We start from the raw sequence: 20736 nt of genomic DNA on the forward strand, positions 1-20736 counted from the left end.
AAGAAGGAAAGAAATTCCACAAATGAACAAAGTTTATCAAGGCACACCTGTTAATTGAAATGCATTCCAAATTCCTTTTTTTGGTTACAAAATGATTCTATATGTATTATTTCATATTTTTCACTATTATATTACAATGTAGAAAATAGTCCAAATAAAGAAAAACCCTCGAGACACTGTGACTTGTAGGCCTCTCCAGGTCTCGCACCCACTGTGAAATGTGGTGGAGGATCGGTGATGATCTGGGGGTGCTTCAGCAAGGCTGGAATCAGACAGATTTGTCTTTGTGAAGGACACATGAATCAAGCCACGTACAAGGTTGTCCTGGAAGAAAACTTGCTTCCTTCTGCTCTGACAATGTTCCCCAACTCTGCGGATTGGTTGTTCCAGCAGGACAATGCTCCATGCCACACTACCAGGTCAATCAAGGTGTAGATGGAGGACCTCCAGATCAAGACCCTGTCATGGCCAGCCCAATCTCCAGACCTGAAGCCCATTGAAAACCTCTGGAATGTGATCAAGAGGGAGATGGATGGCCACATGCCATCAAACAAAGCCGAGCTGCTTGAACTTTTGTGCCAGGAGTGACATAAAGTTACCCAACATCAATGTGAAAGACTGGTGGAGGGCATGCCAAGAAGTGTTGTGTTGTTTAAAAATGAATATGAACTTATTTTCTTTGCATTATTCGAGGTCTGACAACACTGCATATCTTTTGTTATTTTGACCAGTTGTCATTTTCTGCAAATAAATGCACTAAATTACAATATTTTGATTTGGAATTTGGGAGAAATGTTGTTTGTAGTTTATAGAATATAACAAAAAATGTCATTTTACCCAAACACATACCTAAAACCAGAGAAACTGATCATTTTGCAGTGGTCTCTTAATTTTTTCCAGACATATATATATATATATATATATAGAGAGAGAGAGAGAGAGAGAGAGAGAGTTTTTACCATCGCAGTCCCCCATGATAGGCTAGCTTCTTCTCTGTACTGTATGTAGGTCTTTGTATATTATACAAAATATTATACAAATATTTACGGAATGATGTTTTGATAACACTTTACATTACAGTGCTCATATTGCTGTGTAATTAGTCCTGTAAGTACAATTTAAGTATTGCAATTACTCATTACAATCATTACACTGTACTTAGGGTAGGTTACTGCTGTAAATTAGTGTAAGTACAATGTAACAATGAGAAATTACAATATTGTTAATCTGCATGTACAGGTATAATTACACAGTAATAAGGGCACTGTAATGTAAAGTGTTACAGATTTTTCCAAATGGTGAAACTAAATAGAGTTGAAGTCGGAAGTTTACATACACCTTAGCCAAATACATTTAAACTCAGTTTTTCACAATTCTTGACATTTAATCCTAGTAAACTATTCCCTGGTCAGTTAGGATCACCACTTTATTTTAAGAATGTGAAATGTCAGAATAATAATAGAGAGAATGATTTATTTCAGCTTTTATTTCTTTCATCAAATTCCCAGTGGGTCAGAATTTGACATTCACTCAATTAGTATTTGGTAGCATTGCCTTTAAATTGTTTAACTTGGGTCCAACGTTTCAGGTAGCCTACCACAAGCTTCCCACAATAAATTGGGTGTATTTTGGCCCATTCCTCCTGACAGAGCTGGTGTAACTGAGTCAGGTTTGTAGGCCTCCTTGCTCGCACACGCTTTTTCAGTTCTTCCCACAAATTTTCTGTAGGATTGATGTCAGGGCTTTGTGATGGCCACTCAAATACCATGACTTTGTTGTCCTTAAGCCATTTTGCCACAACTTTGGAAGTATGCTTGGGGTCGTTGTCCATTTGGAAGACCCATTTGCGACCAAGCTTTAACTTCCTGACAGATGTCTTGAGATGTTGCTTCAATATATCCACATAATTTCCCTTCCTCATGATGCCATCTATTTTGTGAAGAGCACCAGTCCCTCCTGCAGCAAAGCACCCCCACAACATGATGCTGCCACCCCCGTGCTTCACAGTTGGGATGGTGTTCTTCGGCTTGCAAGCCTCCCCCTTTTTCCTCCAAACATAACGATGGTCATTATGGCCAAACAGTTATATTTTTGTTTCATCAAACTAGAGGTAATTTCTCCAAAAAGTACAATCTTTGTCCCCATGTACAGTTGCAAACCGTAGTCTGGCTTTTTTATGGCGGTTTTGGAGCAGTGGCTTCTTCCTTGCTGAGCGGCCTTTCAGGTTATGTCGATATAGGACTCGTTCTACTGTGGATATAGATACTTTTGTACCTGTTTCCTCCAGCATCTTCACAAGGTCCTTTGCTGTTATTCTGGGATTGATTTGCACTTTTCGCACCAAAGTACGTTCATCTCTAGGAGACAGAACGCATCTCCTTCCTGAGCGCTATGACGGCTGCGTGGTCCCATGGTGTTTATACTTGCATACCATTGTTTGTACAGACGAACGTGGTACATTCAGGCGTTTGGAAATTGCTCCCAAGGATGAATCAGACTTGTGAAGGTCTATAATTATTTTTCTGAGGTCTTGGCTGATTTCTTGTGATTTTCCCATGATATCAGGCAAAGAGGCACTGAGTTTGGAGGTAGGTCTTGAAATACATCCACAGGTACACCTCCAATTGACTCAAATTATGTCAATTAGCCTATCACAAGCTTATAAAGCCATGACATCATTTAATGGAATTTTCCAAGTTGTTTAAAGGCACAGTCAACTTAGTGTATGTAAACGTCTGACCCACTGGAATTGTGATACAAAGTGAAATAATCTGTCTGTAAACAATTGTTGGAAAAATTACTTGTGTCATGCACAAAGTAGATGTCCTAACCGACTTGCCCAAACTATAGTTTGTTATCAAGAAGTTTGTGGAGTGGTTGAAAAATTAGTTTTAATGACTCCGACCTAAGTGTATGTAAACTTCTGACTTCAACTGTACATAAAGTGCTTTTCTTCTAAATGGTCAAACTATTTGTCTCAAATATTCATTATTTGATTTTCATAGACAATACTCACTTTTGATGATGAGAATCATCATGGTCCTCATCATGCGTTGTAACAGGAACAGCCCTCACTTACAGAAAATCTTAAACTCTGACTTAAACATGAAATGAAAGTGTGTTGGGGGTGTGGTGGAGCACAATAACCACTTCCTAAAAGGTTTACCCCCAGGCATCCAATCAGAAAAGCACATTTAGAATGTATTTCTCAGAACTGGGCTTAGATTTACGTTTCCTACACGTTTTGACTCAAATTTAAATGATAGTTCAGCTTCAACTATCACAGCGTACTTGCAAAAAAAATAAAAAATAATTTAATGGAGGAATCTTGCACACTTGAGAGCAGTTTAAAAAACATTCTGATACAGTTTAAACCTTTCCTTGACTGGCTCTCGGTGGCGCTCTTTGTTTCCTGTACCTGTGGTAGGTGGACTTGTATACGCAGAAAAAAAAAGAACTTGCATTCACATCCTTCTTTCAGGAACTGACAGGAAACAATGAACAAGAGAACAGCTCTAACAATTCTATGCTGTAAGTAGAAATTTATTTTATCCACTTGGGAGATACATTGTTTATATTTCATGAGGTTTAAGTACTCTCTGTTAATTTGGTTTAAAAAAATTTAAATGTGTTATGAACATTTTATTTAAATACCCTCAGTCAATAATATGGTCTATGTCTTTATGAAAGGTTCCATGTTCTGTGAGGCTTTTGGAGCAGATCAAAATGAGATTCTAGTGAAACCAGGGGACACAGTCACCCTTAGCTGTGACATTACCCTGGAGTACGAAGTCATGTGGTTTGTTCTTCGTCCTGATGCCACTCTTTCAGTAGCCACCACTATAAAGACAAATACACCCCTGAGCCTCAACAAAAAGTTTGATGGCTGTTTCGAGTCAGTGTATGACACAGGCCTGTTCAGAAGCAATCTGAGCATACTGAACATCTCAGAGAGTGACGTGGGTCTGTACTACTGTGTTGAGCAGAGGGCTAACATATTTGAGATCGGAAGTGGGACCAAGCTCTCCCTTATCAGTGATGGTGAGTAAACTCTGCATTATGACTGCATAACTGTGGTTTTGCATTGGGAGTGTTCTAAAAATATACACCTGGTTCAATACAGTTTAATCTCAAGTCCATTCAGGATATGTATTTAAATTATAAATCTATACCAAAACACAGTAGGAAGAAACAAATATAATATTTATGTACTCACATGCACTTGATACATTTCTTGATTGTTTTCAATACAGTATGTTTAGAATTGTTTTTCAGTTGTGATAAATATAATAAAATCTGATCATCATTATTTTCACACACCAAGAAAGCTGTAAATGACAGTTGAACTGTTATGAATGTTCTGTCATTTCAGATCAGCTCTCTACTACTGTTGTTGGGATGAAGTTGTCATGGTTTATCATCTTGATCATAGCCCCCATGCTCTCTGTACTGGGGTCCGCTCTCTGCGTCTTCTGCTGTTGACGACCTGTTAAGAAATCATTTGCACCCAATAATTCAAATTTCCACATTGAATCAGCTTTCTGAAATGTATTTTTTGAATACTTATGTGGTGCAACTCACTGTCTGTAAATCAGGTATTGGTGTTTATTGCGCATTTCATGAAGATAAAAAAAAATAGCTGTCCTCTTATACTGTAGATCCTGACAAAATGAGGATTCTGGAACAATTTGGTTGTAGCCTGTCATCTAGAGGACCAAGAGTGAGCATAGGAGGACAAAGAGGAATAAAATGTAAAGATGCTGAGAGTAAAAGTAACATTTCTGGTGTTTTATGAAGTCTCCTGTGACACACGGGGTTAAACTTCTGCCTCTCCATACATCTAAGTAGGTGGACGATGGGATCTACATGTGTCTAAATTTGTTTCACGTCTTTTTATTTATTGTGTTATTCCAGTGTTGACTGCATGACCAGTATGTTCAGGGTGTTAGAGATAGAAATGTATTGAACAAGATCATTTTAGACATCTGATCTTAAATCATTTACGTCATATCTACCAGTCCATCCAAGGACCAATTATAAAAACAGTACTGGCTTATACATAAATCTGCAACTATAAATATATATTTTCATCTGAAATGCAACAACCTGCTGTTATACTGTATATAGTGGAATGTATTCAGACCGCTTGACTTTATCCGCATTGTTACATTACAGCTTATTCTAAAATTGATTAAATTATATTTTTCTTCATCAGTCTACACACAATACCATTTAATTACAAAGCAAAAAAAATATACATTTTGGCAAAAAAAAAGTAAATATCACATTTACAAAAGTATTCAGACCATGCTTCACCGTATGTATGGTGCCAGGTTACCTCCAGACGTGACATTTGGCATTCAGGCCAGAGTTCAATATTGGTTTCATCAGACCAGAGAATGTTGTTTCTCATGGTCAGTCCTTTAGCTGCCTTTAATCAAACTCCAAGTGGGCTGTCATGTGCCTTATACTGAAGAGTGGCTTCCATCTGGCCACTCCACCATAAAGACCTGATTGGTGGAGTGCTGCATAGATGGTTGTCCTTCTAGAAGGTTCTCCCATCTCCACAGAGAAACTCTAGAGCTCTATCAGTGACCAGTGCTTGTTTGTAGGTGACCAAATACTTATTTTCCACCATAATTTGCAAATAAATTCATAAAAAATCCTACAATGTGATTTTCTGGATTTTTTTTCTCATTTTGTCTGTCATAGTTGAAGTGCACCTATGATGAAAATTACAGGCCTCTCTCATCTTTTTAGGTGGGAGAACTTGCACAATTGGTGTCTGACTAAATACTTTTTTGCCCCACTGTATGTAAATAAGTTGTTTTACATTTTTTATTATTTAGATAAAGTTTCAAAAAACCTGTTCTCTTTGTTATTATGGGGTATTGTGTGTAGATGAGGGGAAAAACAAATATTCCATTTTAGAATAAGGCTGTAACGTAACAAAAAGTGGAATGCAATGTATAACAAATAGACCCTGGATACAAATCAGAAAAGAGCAAGATTTTATTCAAAAGGTTAAAAACATTTGTGTCACTCCACAACTGGTTGACAATACAAAATATATATATTTTTTAAACACATTGTGGATCACAGTTGAGAAACTAAAAGCAGTCAGTCAAACATTGCACAGAATTTTCCTTGGAATCCTCTAAAATAGATTAAATCATCTAAACATTATTGCTATCTATACATAAACAAAGTACAGTAAATAAGAGGACATTCAGGAACTTCTAAGAAGTCTGTGATAGAGGATGAGACAGCAAGCTTTGAAAAGACATTCACATTGTTACCTGATCAAACGTAGCATTTCATTATGGCTGGACAGTTGGCAAAAAAAGATCCCTAATTTTTCAAGGGAACCATCATTATAAAAAGAACAGTCGGGTTTATCTGAAGGGAATGTTTGTGTGTCGACCAGTCTCAATATCGCGAGGGGCCACTTCACATCTACATTAGCAAAAATATTAATTAGATAACTGTACATACATCAGGTTGTTACAAAAGTGCATTTAAAAACAGCAGTGTGCACAATTTGTTAACTTTCAAATTACCTTCAGTAAAAATATATAAATAAATCCAACTATGTTGACCTTAAAGAAAATCTTTGATCATAAATACGTATTTGAACGAGTCTTGTCAATCCCATTATCATGAGTGGTGTAATCATACAATAGAACATAATGGTTCTGGTATCAGACATGTGATACAGTATAATGACAGTACAGTAAATTGTGCACATCTGTATAAACGTCTCCCCGAATAGGGAACACAATGTAATGCTGACAATGATCAACCGTTAGAAAGGATGAAGAAAATCACAAGTACAGTAAGGCTGAGGGTTTAAAGGGATCGTTTAGGATTTTACACAGCTTATTGTTAGGCTCCTCACTCTGCCAGTAGTCTTTGGGCCAGGAGAAACAGTAATGCATGGTTCAGTTCCCTTTAAACAGCCACTTCAAAACGTCACATAACTTAAGCCACCACTAGCTAATGCTCAATAGAAGTGAATGGGACATTGCATTTAGAAAGCACTTTCAAAAAGATTCCACCGGAGCAAAGCAAAAAACATGCCCCTGAGTTTGATTGATTATTAATGCTCATGGCAAGCCCGCACAGGGCAAAATCATAGTGTCTAGCCAACCTTAGTAACAAAGACATCATTTCATTGTACTGCTGTTTTCTTTTGTCCGTTGACGTGTTTTGATTTAGAACATAGGTGGACGATGGGATCTACAGCTCGGCAGAGAGAGGTTCTTCCTTCAACGATTCCTGATGTGTAGTACTATGCCGCTTAGGCATACTGGTACCAGTACCAGCCAAGCAAGATGTTCCACAGGTAGACCTTCAAAGGCAGAAAAAAATAACTTACAGTACTCGATTATTTCCTGGTTCTAGCATTAACATAAATTAACACAAATTGCCATACAATTGAACCAATGTTGAAAATGACTTGATAGCACTACTGCGGGGAAGTCATTGTTGTCACAATACTAGCATTGACTTTGATATAATACTTGTGGTATTAGATAGGCATTTTTTCCACCATATTGCCTAAGTTAATGTACTGTATAAAACATGTGGCTAACATTCCATCTGAAGAGCTAATGGGTATGCAGGCTTTTGTGACAGCCCTGCTCAAACACCCAATTCTGATTTTCAAGGTCCTATTGAGCAGTAGAATATGGTGTGCTAAATTATTAATAAAACATTGAAACATTTACAATACTTTTTGAAAAACCTGAAAGTAAAAAAAAGAAAAAGGCCTAACTCCCAGTTAAAATGTTGACTAGTATACTTTGAAGCAAGCTAATGTGATTAATATCTTACAAAGTAGCGTATGCATTCAGGTATCAGGGGAGATATATTGACAAAATTAGATTTAATTATCAATTTCCATGTGTTCTATATTGCTAACGTTCTCTGTATCATTGTAGGGAAGAATGCAATCTCAGCAGCTTTCATGTGGTCCAAAACTTGAGCGAATGACTAATTGACTTGTACAAATGATACTTTTACAAAGGTAATGCACCCGCAGCGCTGGAAAGTTGTTTAGGACATGTTCTATAAGTTTCCATGGTGTCCTAGTAGTGGCTTAAGAACAGAGCTCCTGTAAATTTGTACATAGTTGTTAATTTTTTTTTTTTTTTTTTTTTTTTTTTTTTTTTTTTTTTTAAATCTCTTGTTTTTATTGCATATTTCTGGGTTTTGGAGCCACGGATTTGCAAATTGACTGACAGGTTAACACTTTTTGGCTTGGTTAGCTAGCTGGCTAGTGTTTTTGTTCGAAAAATACATCTGGACACAGTACAATCTGTTTTTATTCAGCTGGCTGCAAATTCCTGATCTTTTGAGAACATCATTTGAGTCGCCGCCTGAAGTGAGAGAGGAATGGGAGATAGTGGAATCCTGCAGTGCTGAGGGCTTGTAGAGTGGACAACTGGCTACTACTCTGAACTTAGTGTGGTGAGCCAGCGGGGACTCAGAGCTGCTGAGGCATCACCGAAGTGGTGGTACACAGAGTGGAAGAGGAGAAGTCCAGTGGTATAGCAGAGTACCAAATGTGTACGCAGAGCAGTGTTGTAAAATATAGAGCGTTGGGATTGTTTACTTTTCGAAATCAAGCCCTTTCTCCAACTGTCTACACATTCAAATGAATAGAGGACGCGTACTGGGGGATGCATTGTTGGGAATTGTGGGGAGGTTCCCGGTCGGGCTGTGCGTCCCCCGCAGTTGGTGGTCTCAGAGCCGCGTAGCCATGTCACAACAGGACTACCGCGTCTCAGCGTTTCATTAATGGTCCCCAGATAAGGGACGTATCAGATATTAAACTGACAGGAACAGATTTTTTGTAACAGATACTACACTTTATCTTAGCCAAAAGGCAGTCAAGTATCTTAACTGTCAAACTAAATATGGCCAGAGGAGCCAGATGTGCGCATACATACAATCATACACATTCCAAAACATATTGGCACACACACCATATCCGACCAACTTCTAACACCTGATCAGAGGTGATCATAACATCGAGTTTGACAACTTTACTTTCTAGTTCTACATGAAAGATCCCAAAATAACTTGGAATGTATTTTATTTCAAATATAAACAGATCTCCCGTTATTTAGAATGTTGCTGTGCATTAGTTCACACCATAGCGGTCTCTGTGATGTTAAAATGTGGCCTTTCCATGACAGATTGACAGGGTTTTCACTTGATACAATTCTGTTGGTTCTACTGCAACACACAAGCTCATTAAGTGCTTGGTAGATTTATTTATTTAGTACAAATTTTACCCCCTTTTATCTCCCCAATCTCATGGTATCCAATTGTTAGTAATTACTATCTTGTCTCATCGCTACAACTCCCATACGGGCTCGGGAGAGACGAAGGTCGAAAGCCATGCGTCCTCCGAAACACAACCCAACCAAGCCGACACTGCTTCTTAACACAGCGCGCCCGGAAGCCAGCCGCACCAATGTGTCGAAGGAAACACCATGCAATGTGTTGGAGGAAACACTGTGCACCTGGCTACCAGGTTAGCGCGCACTGCCCGCCACAGGAGTCGCTGGTGCGCGATGAGACAAGGATATCCCTACCGGCCAAACCCTCCCTAACCCGGACGACGCTAGGCCAATTGTGCGTCGCCCCACAGACCTCCCGGTCGCGGCCGGTTGCGACAGAGCCTGGGCGCGAACCCAGTCTCTGGTGGCACAGCTAGCGCTGCGATGCAGTGCCCTAGACCACTGCGCCACCCGGGAGGCCTTTTGGTAGATTTTTTAATACTATTTGAACCCAGTTCTGCTATTACAGCACTCCACAACTCATAATCTGCTCAGCAATCTAGTACAATTTAAAGATCAAACGATGATTATACCTGGTATGGTTGGGGGGCTGCTGTGGTGGTTGAACCGCCAGCGCTACCTGAAAATATATTGTAAGCTAAATACAATTGTCATGCTTGAATAACAAATACTTCTGCACTACAAAAACGGTTATCTCAGCGTTTCCCAAACTTGGTCCTAGGGACCCCAATGGGTGCACGTTTTGTTTTTTGCCTTAGCACTATGCAGCTGATTCAAATAATCAAAACTTGATGAGCTCATTATTTTAATCAGCTGTGTAGTGCTAGGGGGAAAAAATTAACCAAAATGTGTACCACCTGGGATCCCCCGGTTTGAGTTTGGTAAACCCTGCTCTATGTACTTCTAGGTTAAAGATCAGGTGACAATAATACCTCCTGGTGTGGTTGTAGATGGTTGGGGGAATGCTGTGGTGGTTGAACTCTCAATACTTCCTGAAAATACATAAGCAAAATACACTTGTCATGCTTGAATAACAAATATTTCTGTACTACAAAAACAATTCTTTATTATCTACTTCCTAGTCAAAGATCAGGGGACAACAATACCTCCTGGTGTGGAGGTTGTACTATCTGAAAATACTTCATAAGCAAAATAAGCTTAATTCGTTTGTGTTAAATAGTGCTGCAATGTTTACAATAGCAATACCAGCTTTATAACTGATGTTTCATCCCTTCAGTACAGCTAAGCAACAGTGGAACTTTAGAAACCGCTCTACTATCACATGTACTTCCACTCCAACTTTTTTTTGCATTAAAAAGATTGACAGAAGGCTTCTTACTTGGAATTTGAATTACAAATCTCTTTAGAATTGTAGAAGCACAGTCCACATAATACTGTTGCTTTTCATCTTCTTTGGTTACATTCCAAATTACAACAGCAAGGCCGTAGGCGTCATTCTTCAACTGGATCCTGTCCTGATAACGTGGATCCACAGTCAACTCTGACAGCTTCTTGCTATACTCGAACACTTGGCCAATTTTCTCTGTACATACACTGAAGTTTGACACAGGACACTGGTCATCATCAGGTATTTCTATGGATAAGGACTCCCCCACACAACAACGAAGTATATCCAAGAAAACTGTAAAAATATGAGAAAAACCATATTCACTGCACAATTTTTACAGCCACAGGAAAAATGATTGAACATTAAATAATGTTACTCCCCAGGCTTATTTTCAATATGCTGGTGCTATCTACATACACTTTCCCTCAGCCAACACTACAGATAGGGAAAAAAAATCAAGTAAAGCAGTATTTTTATGTATTGACTAATAAGGTGTGTCAAAAATGTGCCCTAAGCGACCTATAAATGGACAAGGGCAAATTTTCTTCAATCCCGTCAGTCATGTTGACTTACTCAAATTTATGCTGGTGGAACCTCTGCTGTAGGACAGCCATGTTACATTTTGTAAACGAGCCATTGATATAACAGCTGACCATGCAATAGCTGATCATTGTAACCAGGGCATGACATTAATATTTCGGTGAACCAGTGTCAGTGTCTGGTGGGCAAAAAATATTCACAGGACACTCAGACTATTAACTAGCTCTCAAGAACCCAAGGGGCCATACAGCCATTAGGTTCTCATTCAAACCATTGACAACAGCAGAAAATGTGTACAACACCTAGGATGCTCTGTCTAACTGTTAATAATCATTATGTGCAATATGCCTTTGAAATCTCAAACTACTTTCATATCACCCCATTTTAAAACAGAGATTCCTACAGAGGGGAATCCTGAGCTAATAAAAACTCTGGTCAGTGTTCAATAAAAATCTGTGGGAAAAAAACATTTGGTATCTCTAAAGTTATTTTGGATAATAATTGAGTGTTTAAGATTTGCAAAATCCCAGATTTTCATTAAATGCAATAAGAAATGACATTCAAATAATGTTTTGGCTTATTAAATAGAAATTACAAAAGGCCAAAATTGTGAACATTAAATTGGCAAAACATTGAAAATATACTTAGTTTGCGTTTGATTAATTTATTTTTTCCATTCCTTAGTCATCATCTCATCTCTGCTCAGGCAGTAACAGCCAAACATTAACTATGTACTCCCCATACTGTTCTGTCTTTAGTCATCCTATTTATACTGAACAAGAATTTCAACGCAAAATGTAAAGTGTTGGTCCCATGTTTCATGAGCTGAAATAAAAGACCAAAGAAATGTTCCATACGGACAAAATATGTATCTCTTAAATTGTGCACACATTTGTTTACATCCCTTTTAGTGAGCCAAGACCCCTTTGCCAAGACAATCCATCCACCTGACAGGCATGTAATATCAAGAAGCTGATAAAACAGCATGATCATTACACAGGTGCACCTTGTGCTGCGGAAAATAAAAAGGCCAATAAAATGTGCAGTTTTGTCACAACAAAATGTCACAGATGTCTCATGTTTTGAGGGAGTGTGCAATTGACATGCTGCAGGAATGTCCACCAGAGCTGTTGCCAGAGAATTTAACGTTAATTTCGCTCACAACCGCAGACCACGTTTAACTACACCAGCCCAGGACCTCCAAATCCGGCGTCTTGACCTGTGGTATCGTCTGAGACCAGCCAACCGTACAGCCGATGAAAACTAGTTTATACAACCAAATCATTTTTGCACAAACGGTCAGAAACTGTTTCAGGGAAGCTCATCCTTGTGCTCGTCATCCTTGCCAGGATCTGGACCTGACTGCAGTTCGGCGTCTTAACTGACTTCAGTTGGAAATGCTCACCTTCAACGGCCACTGTCACTCTGGAGAAGTGTGCTCTTCACAGCTGAATCCCGGTTTCAAATGTACAGGGCAGATGGCAGACTGCGTAGCGTGTACGGCATCGTGTGGGCGAATGGTTTACTGATGTCAACGTTGTGAACAGAGTGCCCCATGGTGGTGGGGTTATGGTATGGGCACGCATAAGCTATGGACAATGAAGACTATTGCATTTTATCGATGGCAACTTGAATGGACAGAGATACCGTGACGAGATCCTGAGGCCCATTGTGCCATTCATTCTGCACCATAACCTCATGTCAGCATGATAACGCATGACCCCATGTCGTAAGGATCTGTACACAATTCCTGGAAGCTGAAAATGTCCAAGTTCTTCCATGACAGCATACTCACCCATTGAGCATGTTTGGGATGCTCTGGATAGACGTGTAGGACAACGTGTTCCAGTTTACACAAATATCCAGCAACTTTGCACAGCCTTTGAAGAGGAGTGGGACAACATTCCACAATCAACTATGCAAAGGAGATGTGTCCTGCATGAGGTGAACAAATGGTGGTTACACCTGATACTGACTGGTTTCCTGATCCACGCCCCTACCTTAAATGTTTTTTTTTAAAGGAATCTGTTTTCCCAGTCATGTGAAATCCATAGAATAGGGCCTAATGAATTATTCCCTTATATGAACTGTAACATCTTTGAAATTGTTGCGTTAGTATTTTTCTTCAGTGTAGCTACGCTAGCTGCAGACGTGACAAAATCATCTTACTAGCTCTTCAAATTAGATAAGGCATCATTTCACGAACTTGATTTGCCTACAAAATGATTCGATTTATCTCCAGATAAACTGCGCGTTAGGTGCACAAAAAAACGGACTAAACGGAATTCAAGTAATCTGAACAGACATCGGTCAATTAGTTGTTTAATACCCCCCACCACACCAAAAAAAAAAAGTTGGTTAATTGTTCACCACTAGTCAAGAAGAGTTACAACTTGGATTAAAGGTATTTTAGTTGAGGAATGAGAATTTTAGGGAAGGTAACATGGATCTACTATTTTGCACTGAGTCTTTTCGACTAATTTTCTGGTGTTGTAGTACATTTTCAAGTATGTTATAAAAATACTAAATTCCAATTGTATAATTAATTAAAACAAACCTGTTTTCAACTGGCTGGAAGGCAGGCTGGACAAGAACCAGATTATAACTGGGCCAACACTCAGACACCTAAGGAGAAATTGACAAACCCATTTTCAATAAATCACATTCATAGTAACTTTATAACCAAGTGACTGTTAGGATATTACCATTATTTATGTATTAGCTAACGTTAATGATATCCTTAGCTAAGAATTTAACTCCAATGATGTTGACATCAATTTTAGCAAACGGATCATGTTCCATTGTAGTTCGAATCAATATAGCGTTACTCAGTAACGTGAATTAACGAATGACCCAGATATAAGTACAAGGCAATAATTTACGTTTGAAACATACGTAAATTAGCTAAAGCTAACCCACTTGCTCCTGGACATCATTTCGACGAACGATAGGTCAGGGAAAGCTAGGTCAGGGAAAGCTAGCTACAGTTACCGTTAGTTAACCTCTATCCTAACTTCAAGCCTTACATTACACAGATACTTTTGTCTTTAGCTAACGTTAGTTAGCTATAGCTTTTATACTAGACGCCGTTCAATGAAAAAAAATCGTAATATACAACGTCGTAAGCTTGCTAAATTTAACTAACTTTACAATTCGAAAAGCCAAGGTAGCTAACGTTAGTTAACATTGACTTGTCTTCTTAGCTAGCTTGCCTGAGATAGCTACTGTAGCTAACGTTTGCTAACACATCGACGAACTAGCAGAAGACTCACCAGCGAAAATCCATCTTCATTAACTAGCAAGCTACCCGCTAGCTACACTGCGTTGTTATAAGACCACAAGCCTTGAACGTGTTTAACTAGCTAGGTAAGGATTGCTCTGGCGCTAATGACGACACGACCATCTAGATTCACGTGTCGCCTATACCACTTTCTTGTTTTTAAAGGACTGTTCTGTAGCGAATGACGTCACGACCATTCGTTGCCTAATACCACTTTCTTGTTTTTAATTTTCGCGCTAAAGTGGCCATTGGGGGAGTTCTATTACCCTGTCCCGGTCTCAACCGAACAATGGCCGTCAGGTCATCGAAAGCGGGGAGGGAAGAGCACCCTTCTCAAATCAAACAGTAATCTGCTCCGCTCGGTCACGTTGTAAACAAGGAATCTAGGTAGATCGTCCAGAAACATTTCCAACATCTATTTTCCATCAAATACATGTTTGGATTTTCAAACTAGATAAACCGTTCTCATCAAAAGCAATACTTATTTCTACCCGCCAGAGCAGGGCATCTGTCCAATGAGGAGATGGGAGAGGCAGGACTTGCAGCGCCATCTGCGTCAGAAATAGGAACGACATCTATTTTAGCCCTTGGTGTCGCAGACGCTCGTTGGCGCTCGCAAGCAGTGTGGGTGCAATAATTGAATAACATGGGTTTCTAAATTTATTTTGCGACGCGCACGCGACGTGTCCGGTCTGGCCAGCTGTTTTGGGTTTCATGTAACACCATGCCCAAACCGGCTGCGCGTGTGCGCCATCGTGCGCTATCGTGCATAAATGTATTTTGTCCCCCTACACCAAACGCGATCACGACATGCAGGTTAAAATATCAAAACAAACTCTGAACCAATGACATTAATTTGGGGACAGGTCAAAAAGCATTAAACATGTATGGCAATTTAGCTAGTTAGCTTGCACTTGCTAGCTAATTTGCTCTATTTAGCTAGCTTGCTGTTGCTAGCTAATTTGTCCTGGGATATAAACATTGAGTTGTTATTTTACCTGAAATGCACAAGGTCCTCTACTCCGGCAATTAATCCACACATAAAACGGTCAACCGAATCGTTTCTAGTCATCTCTCCTCCTTCCAGGCTTTTTCATCTTTGAATTTACATGGTGATTGGCATCTAAACTTTCATAGTATTACCGCGACAACCGGTAAAAAAGTTTGTCGTTCAACCACCCACGTGGGTATAACCAATGAGGAGATGGCACGTGGGTACCTGCTTCTATAAACCAATGGGGAGAAGGGAGAGGCAGGACTTGCAGCGCTATCTGCGCCAGAAATAGGAATGACTTTTATTTTAGCCCTTGGCAACACAGACGCTCGTTGACACGCATGAGCAGTGTGGGTGCAATAATTGAATAACATAGATTTCTAAATATATTTTGCAACGCTCGCGTGCGCAACTCGTAGTAAGGGTATTACAGGAAGGAGCTCACCGGCCAAGCACATGCACTGTTGGGGATGCAAGGTCCGATCACTTCTGACACCAAGACAACAATGTAATGAAACAGGCAGGTAGCAGGTCTCGAACCCTCAACCTTCTAGCCCGAAGTCCAGTGCGCTATCGACTGTGCCGCAAAACCATGCTCGAGCTGCAGAGTCGATATCCGCGTTTTTAATTTTTTTTAAATATATACTTTAATTTTATTTGTTATTTTACCAGGTAAGTTGACTGAAAACGCGTTCTCATTTACAGCAACGACCTGGGAAATAGTTACAGGGGAGAGGAGGGGGATGAATTTCAGCCCTGCCACAAAAGGAACAGCTGACATCATGTCAGTGATTCTCTCGTTAACACAGGTGTGAGTGTTGACGAGGACAAGGCTGGAGATCATTCTGTCATGCTGATTGAGTTTGAATAACAGACTGGAAGCTTCAAAAGGAGGGTGGTGCTTGGAATCATTGTTCTTCCTCTGTCAACCATGGTTACCTGCAAGGAAACACGTGCTGTCATCATTGCTTTGCACAAACAGGGCTTCACAGGCAAGGATATTGCTACCAGTAAGATTGCACCTAAATCAACCATATATCGGACCATCAAGAACTTCAAGGAGAGCAGTTAAATTGTTGTGAAGGCGGCTTCAGGGCGCCCAAGAAAGTCCAGCAAGCGCCAGGACCGTCTCCTAAAGTTGATTCAGCTGTGGAATCAGGGCACCACCAGTACAGAGCTTGCTCAGGAATGGCAGCAGGCAGGTGTGAGTGCATCTGCATGCAGTGAGGCGAAGACTTTTGGAGGATGGCCTGGTGTCAAGAAGGGCAGCAAAGAAGCCACTTCTCTCCAGGAAAAACCATCAGGGACAGACTGATATTCTGAAAAAGGTACAGGGATTGGACTGCTGAGGACTGGGGTAAAGTCATTTTCTCTGATGAATCCCCTTTCCGATTTGTTTGGGGCATCCGGAAAAAAGCTTGTCCGGAGAAGACAAGGTGAGCGCTACCATCAGTCCTGTGTCATGCCAACAGTAAAGCATCCTGAGACCATTTATGTGTGGGGTTGCTTCTCAGCCAAGGGAGTGGGCTCACTCACAATTTTGCCTAAGAACTCAGCCATGAATAAAGAATGGTACCAACACATCCTCCGAGAGCAACTTCTCCCAACCATCCAGGAACAGTTTGGAGACGAACAATGCCTTTTCCAGCATGATGGAGCACCTTACCATAAGGCAAAAGTGACTCGGGGAACAAAACATCGATATTTTGGGTCCATGGACAGGAAACTCCCCAGACCTTAATCCCATTGAGAACTTGTGGTCAATCCTAAAGAGGCGGGTGGACAAACAAAAACCCACAAATTCGGACAAACTCCAAGCATTAATTATGCAAGAATGGGCTGCCATCAGTCAGGATGTGGCCCAGAAGTTAATTGACAGCATGCCAGGGCGGATTGCAGAGGTCTTGAAAAAGAAGGGTCAACACTGCAAATATTGACTCTTTGCATCAACTTCATGTAATTGTCAATAAAAGCCGTTGACGCTTATGAAATGCTTGTAATTATACTTCAGTATTCCATAGTAACATGACAAAAATATCTAAAGACACTGAAGCAGCAAACTTTGTGAAAATTAATATTTCTGTCATTCTCAAAACCTTTGGCCACGACTGTACATCTGCTCTCCTTTCTAGCCAATGCAGGCTCCTGGCAGGTTTTGCAGATATAAAGGGAATTTATAACATTAACATCCCCACAAAAAGATAACCAACAATTTTAGTTTAACTGCACGAACCCAGCCTTTACTTTGAAACATTCATACACCAATTGGCTTAATCATTTATCTACTAACTAAATAATCACAAATGCATAAACAAACAACACAGTAGATATGGTTACAAGGAAATGATAGGAAAGGTTCCCTAGTGGACTAAGCCGATATGACGGCTTGGTGAACAAAGGGAAGTAGGTGTGGACTGAGAACAGCGGGAAAGACAAAAAGGATTCACTACACAGTTGATGATTATATTAATTGAAATGCTAATCCTTTGCACATGAACGCTCACTCATTCGGGAATAACTGCAATCAATATATATTTACGCTCAGTGTGTCGTCCGTGTGTCTAAGATTTGCTCTTATTCTGTCGGGATCGATAGTCTCAGAGTCTCACCATTTCCTGCCGTGTAGCCAATGCTCCATGTGGTATGGTTAGGAATTCAATAACTATTACAACCTTAGCTTATACTGAGGTTTTTGTGGTCTGAAGAGGATTTCCTCAGGAGGGGGTTTTATTCGTAACAATAGAAAAGGCGGGTCTATGAAGCCAGATCATGTCTGTGCTCACGGGGGCGGGCCAATGACTTAGTTAAACTTTAGGGAATACAATTCTTTCACATTAAAGGTTTAACATCATGTTACATCATTTCACAAATAGTTTCATCTTTACTCATTCATTTTATACAATAATTAGATGCAAACCCCATAATTGAGATATAGTTGTGTGTGTTTCCTGTCCTCTCTGAGGTCACCAAATGAAACACACTCATCATACCCGTCCCTTAAGTGTCCACGGACCACGGGGAGAGAGTCTCCGCCAGGAATTTACAACCTGAGAAAACAGTGTAGGTGTAGGAGAGCGAAGGAGAGAGGGGGATGCCACAATCTATACCCAGAAAGGGCCACGTCATGACACAAGGCAAAAATCTGTCATTCTGCCCCTGGGCAAGGCAGTTAACCCACTGTTTCCAGGTACCGAATACATGGATGTCGATTAAGGCAGACCTCTGCACCTCTCTGATTCAGAGGGGTTGGGTTGAATGCAGAAGACACATTTCATTGGAATGCATTCAGTTGTACAATTAACTAGATCTTTTCCCTTTCTTGGTTACCTCCCTGACCAAGGCCCATCTCCCCCGATTGCTCAGTTTGGCCGGGGGGCCAGCTCTAGGAAGAGTCTTGGTGGTTCTAAACTTCTTCCATTTAAGAATGATGGAGGCCACTGTGTTCTTGGGGACCTGCAATGCTGCAGAATTTTTTTGGTACCCTTCCCCAGAGCTGTGCCTCGACACAATCCCGTCTCGGAGCTCTACGGACAATTCCTTCAACCTCATGGCTTGGTTGTTGCTCTGACATACACTGTCAACCGTGGGACCTTATATAAACAGGTGTGTTCCTTTCCAAATCATGTCCAATCAATTGAATTTACCACAGGTAGACTCCAATCAAGTTGTAGAAACATCTCAAGGATCATCAATGGAAACACGATGCACATGAGCTCAATTTCAAGTCTCTGAATCTCGAGGGTCTGAATACTTATGTAAATAAGGTATTTCTGTTATTAATTTAATACGTTTGCAAACATTTCTAAAAACCTGTTTTCGTTTTGTTATTATGTGGCATTGTGTGTAGATTGCTGAGGATTATTTATTTTTTTAAATCCATTTTAGAATAAGCCTGTAACATAACAAACTTTTGAAAAAGGGGTCTGAATACTTTCCGAATCCACTGTATAGAGTGAGAGCAGAGTTTTTACCATCGTATTCCCCCATGTTAGGCTAGCTTCCTCTCTGTAGTGTATGTAGCTCTTTGCTAACAAATACTTAAGGTGTGATTTTTTGATAACACTTGTAAGTGTAAGTACAATTTAAGTATTGCAATTACTCATTACATTGTACCTAGGGTAGGTTACTGCTGTAAATTAGTGTAAGTACAATGTAACAATGAGTAATTACAATACTTGTTCATCTGCACGTACAAGTATAATTACACAGTAATAAGGGCACTGTAATGTGTTACAGATTTTTCAAAATGGTGGAACTAAATACATAAAGTGCTTTTATTCTAAATGGTCAAACTATTTGTCTCATATATTCATTATTTGATTTTCATAGACAATACTCACTTTTGATGATGAGAATCATCACAGTCCTCATGCGTTGTAACAGGAACAGCCTCCCAGTCCTCACCTACAGAAAACTTAAACATGAAATGAAAGTGTGTTGGGGGTGTGGTGGAGCACAATAACAACTTCCTAAAATGTTTACACCCAGACATATCAGTCAATCAGAAAAGCACATTAAGAATGTATTTCTCAGAACGACTAGATTTACTGTTCCTTTGCATGTTTTGACTAAAATGTAAATGTTAAACTTTCACTGTCAGTGTACTTGCAAAAATCTCATGAATTTGATGAAGAACATTGTTTTATTCCAGTGTTTGTTAACAGCAATGTATTTGGTCCATGACCTCTGCACTAAATGGAGCTGTTCATTTCCAGTATCTATTCAATAGAATTGTGCTATTGGCTGTTCTTTGAGCAAATACAAAAAGTTAAATTGAGGAATCTTGAAAACATGAGAGCAGTTAAAAAAAAAAAACATTCTGATACAGTTCAAACCATGGCTTGATTGGCTCTCGGTGGCCCTCTCTGTTTCCTGTACCGGTGGTAGGTGGACTTGTTACCCACAGAAAAAAAGAAATGTGTTAATGCATTCACATCCTATGCAGTTCTTTCAGGAACTGACAGGAAACAATGAACAAGAGAACAGCTCTAACAATTCTATGCTGTAAGTAGAAATGTATTTCATCCACTTCGTAGATATATTGTTTACATTTGATTAGGTTTAAGTATTCTGTTAATAAGGTTTAAAACCTTTAAATGTCTTATGAAAATGTCCATGCTCTGAGGCTTTGGGAGCAGGTCAAAATTAGATTCTAGTGAAACCAGGGGACACAGTCACCCTTAGCTGTGACATTACCCTGGAGTACGAGATCATGTGGTTTGTTCTTCGTCCCGATGCCACTCTTTCAGTAGCCATCACTATA

General features: G+C 39.8%; 1 protein-coding gene and 1 gene segment (V, D, J or C); one reads left to right on the forward strand and one right to left on the reverse strand.

The window, feature by feature from the left end:
• Window positions 1-3225: 3225 nt before the first annotated feature.
• LOC129854569 (Ig kappa chain V-II region 7S34.1-like) lies at window positions 3226-4772 on the forward strand. The segment is given in 3 exon segments: window positions 3226-3531; window positions 3691-4041; window positions 4373-4772. Coding segments are annotated over 3 exon segments (495 nt in total).
• A 1222-nt stretch (window positions 4773-5994) lies between these two features.
• LOC129854568 (uncharacterized) lies at window positions 5995-20189 on the reverse strand. Of its 6 annotated transcripts, none has more exons than XR_008759330.1 (6): window positions 14746-14964; window positions 13757-13824; window positions 10651-10953; window positions 10244-10303; window positions 9884-9930; window positions 5995-7351 (listed from the first exon to the last, which is right to left on the reverse strand). XR_008759330.1 is itself a non-coding variant. In XM_055921782.1 (6 exons), exons 1-6 carry the CDS (start codon window positions 19963-19965, stop codon window positions 7301-7303), a joined length of 681 nt encoding a protein of 226 aa, XP_055777757.1. In that variant the 5' UTR covers window positions 19966-20107; the 3' UTR covers window positions 5995-7300. The 6 variants fall into 6 exon arrangements, 5 of the variants coding, with proteins under 5 accessions (XP_055777757.1, XP_055777761.1, XP_055777760.1 ...); XM_055921782.1 differs by lacking the exon at window positions 14746-14964 and adding an exon at window positions 19814-20107; XM_055921786.1 differs by lacking the exon at window positions 14746-14964 and adding an exon at window positions 14971-15021.
• Between the last annotated feature and the right edge of the window lie 547 nt (window positions 20190-20736).

The sequence above is a fragment of the Salvelinus fontinalis genome, chromosome 4 (genome assembly GCF_029448725.1).
Source record: "Salvelinus fontinalis isolate EN_2023a chromosome 4, ASM2944872v1, whole genome shotgun sequence".
NCBI classification, from domain to species: Eukaryota; Metazoa; Chordata; class Actinopteri; order Salmoniformes; family Salmonidae; genus Salvelinus; species Salvelinus fontinalis.

Bases quoted from the DNA above. Each gene is read 5' to 3' on its own strand.
- LOC129854568 (XM_055921782.1), bottom strand. From the start codon at position 19,965: ATGTCTGGGTGTAAACATTTTAGGAAGTTGTTATTGTGCTCCACCACA. The intron at 13,825-19,813 runs GTGAGTATTGTC...ATTTCTCCTTAG, and splicing joins GATGATTCTCATCATCAAAA to GTGTCTGAGTGTTGGCCCAG. The intron at 9,931-10,243 runs GTATTATTGTCA...ATATATTTTCAG, and splicing joins ATCTACAACCACACCAGGAG to GTAGCGCTGGCGGTTCAACC.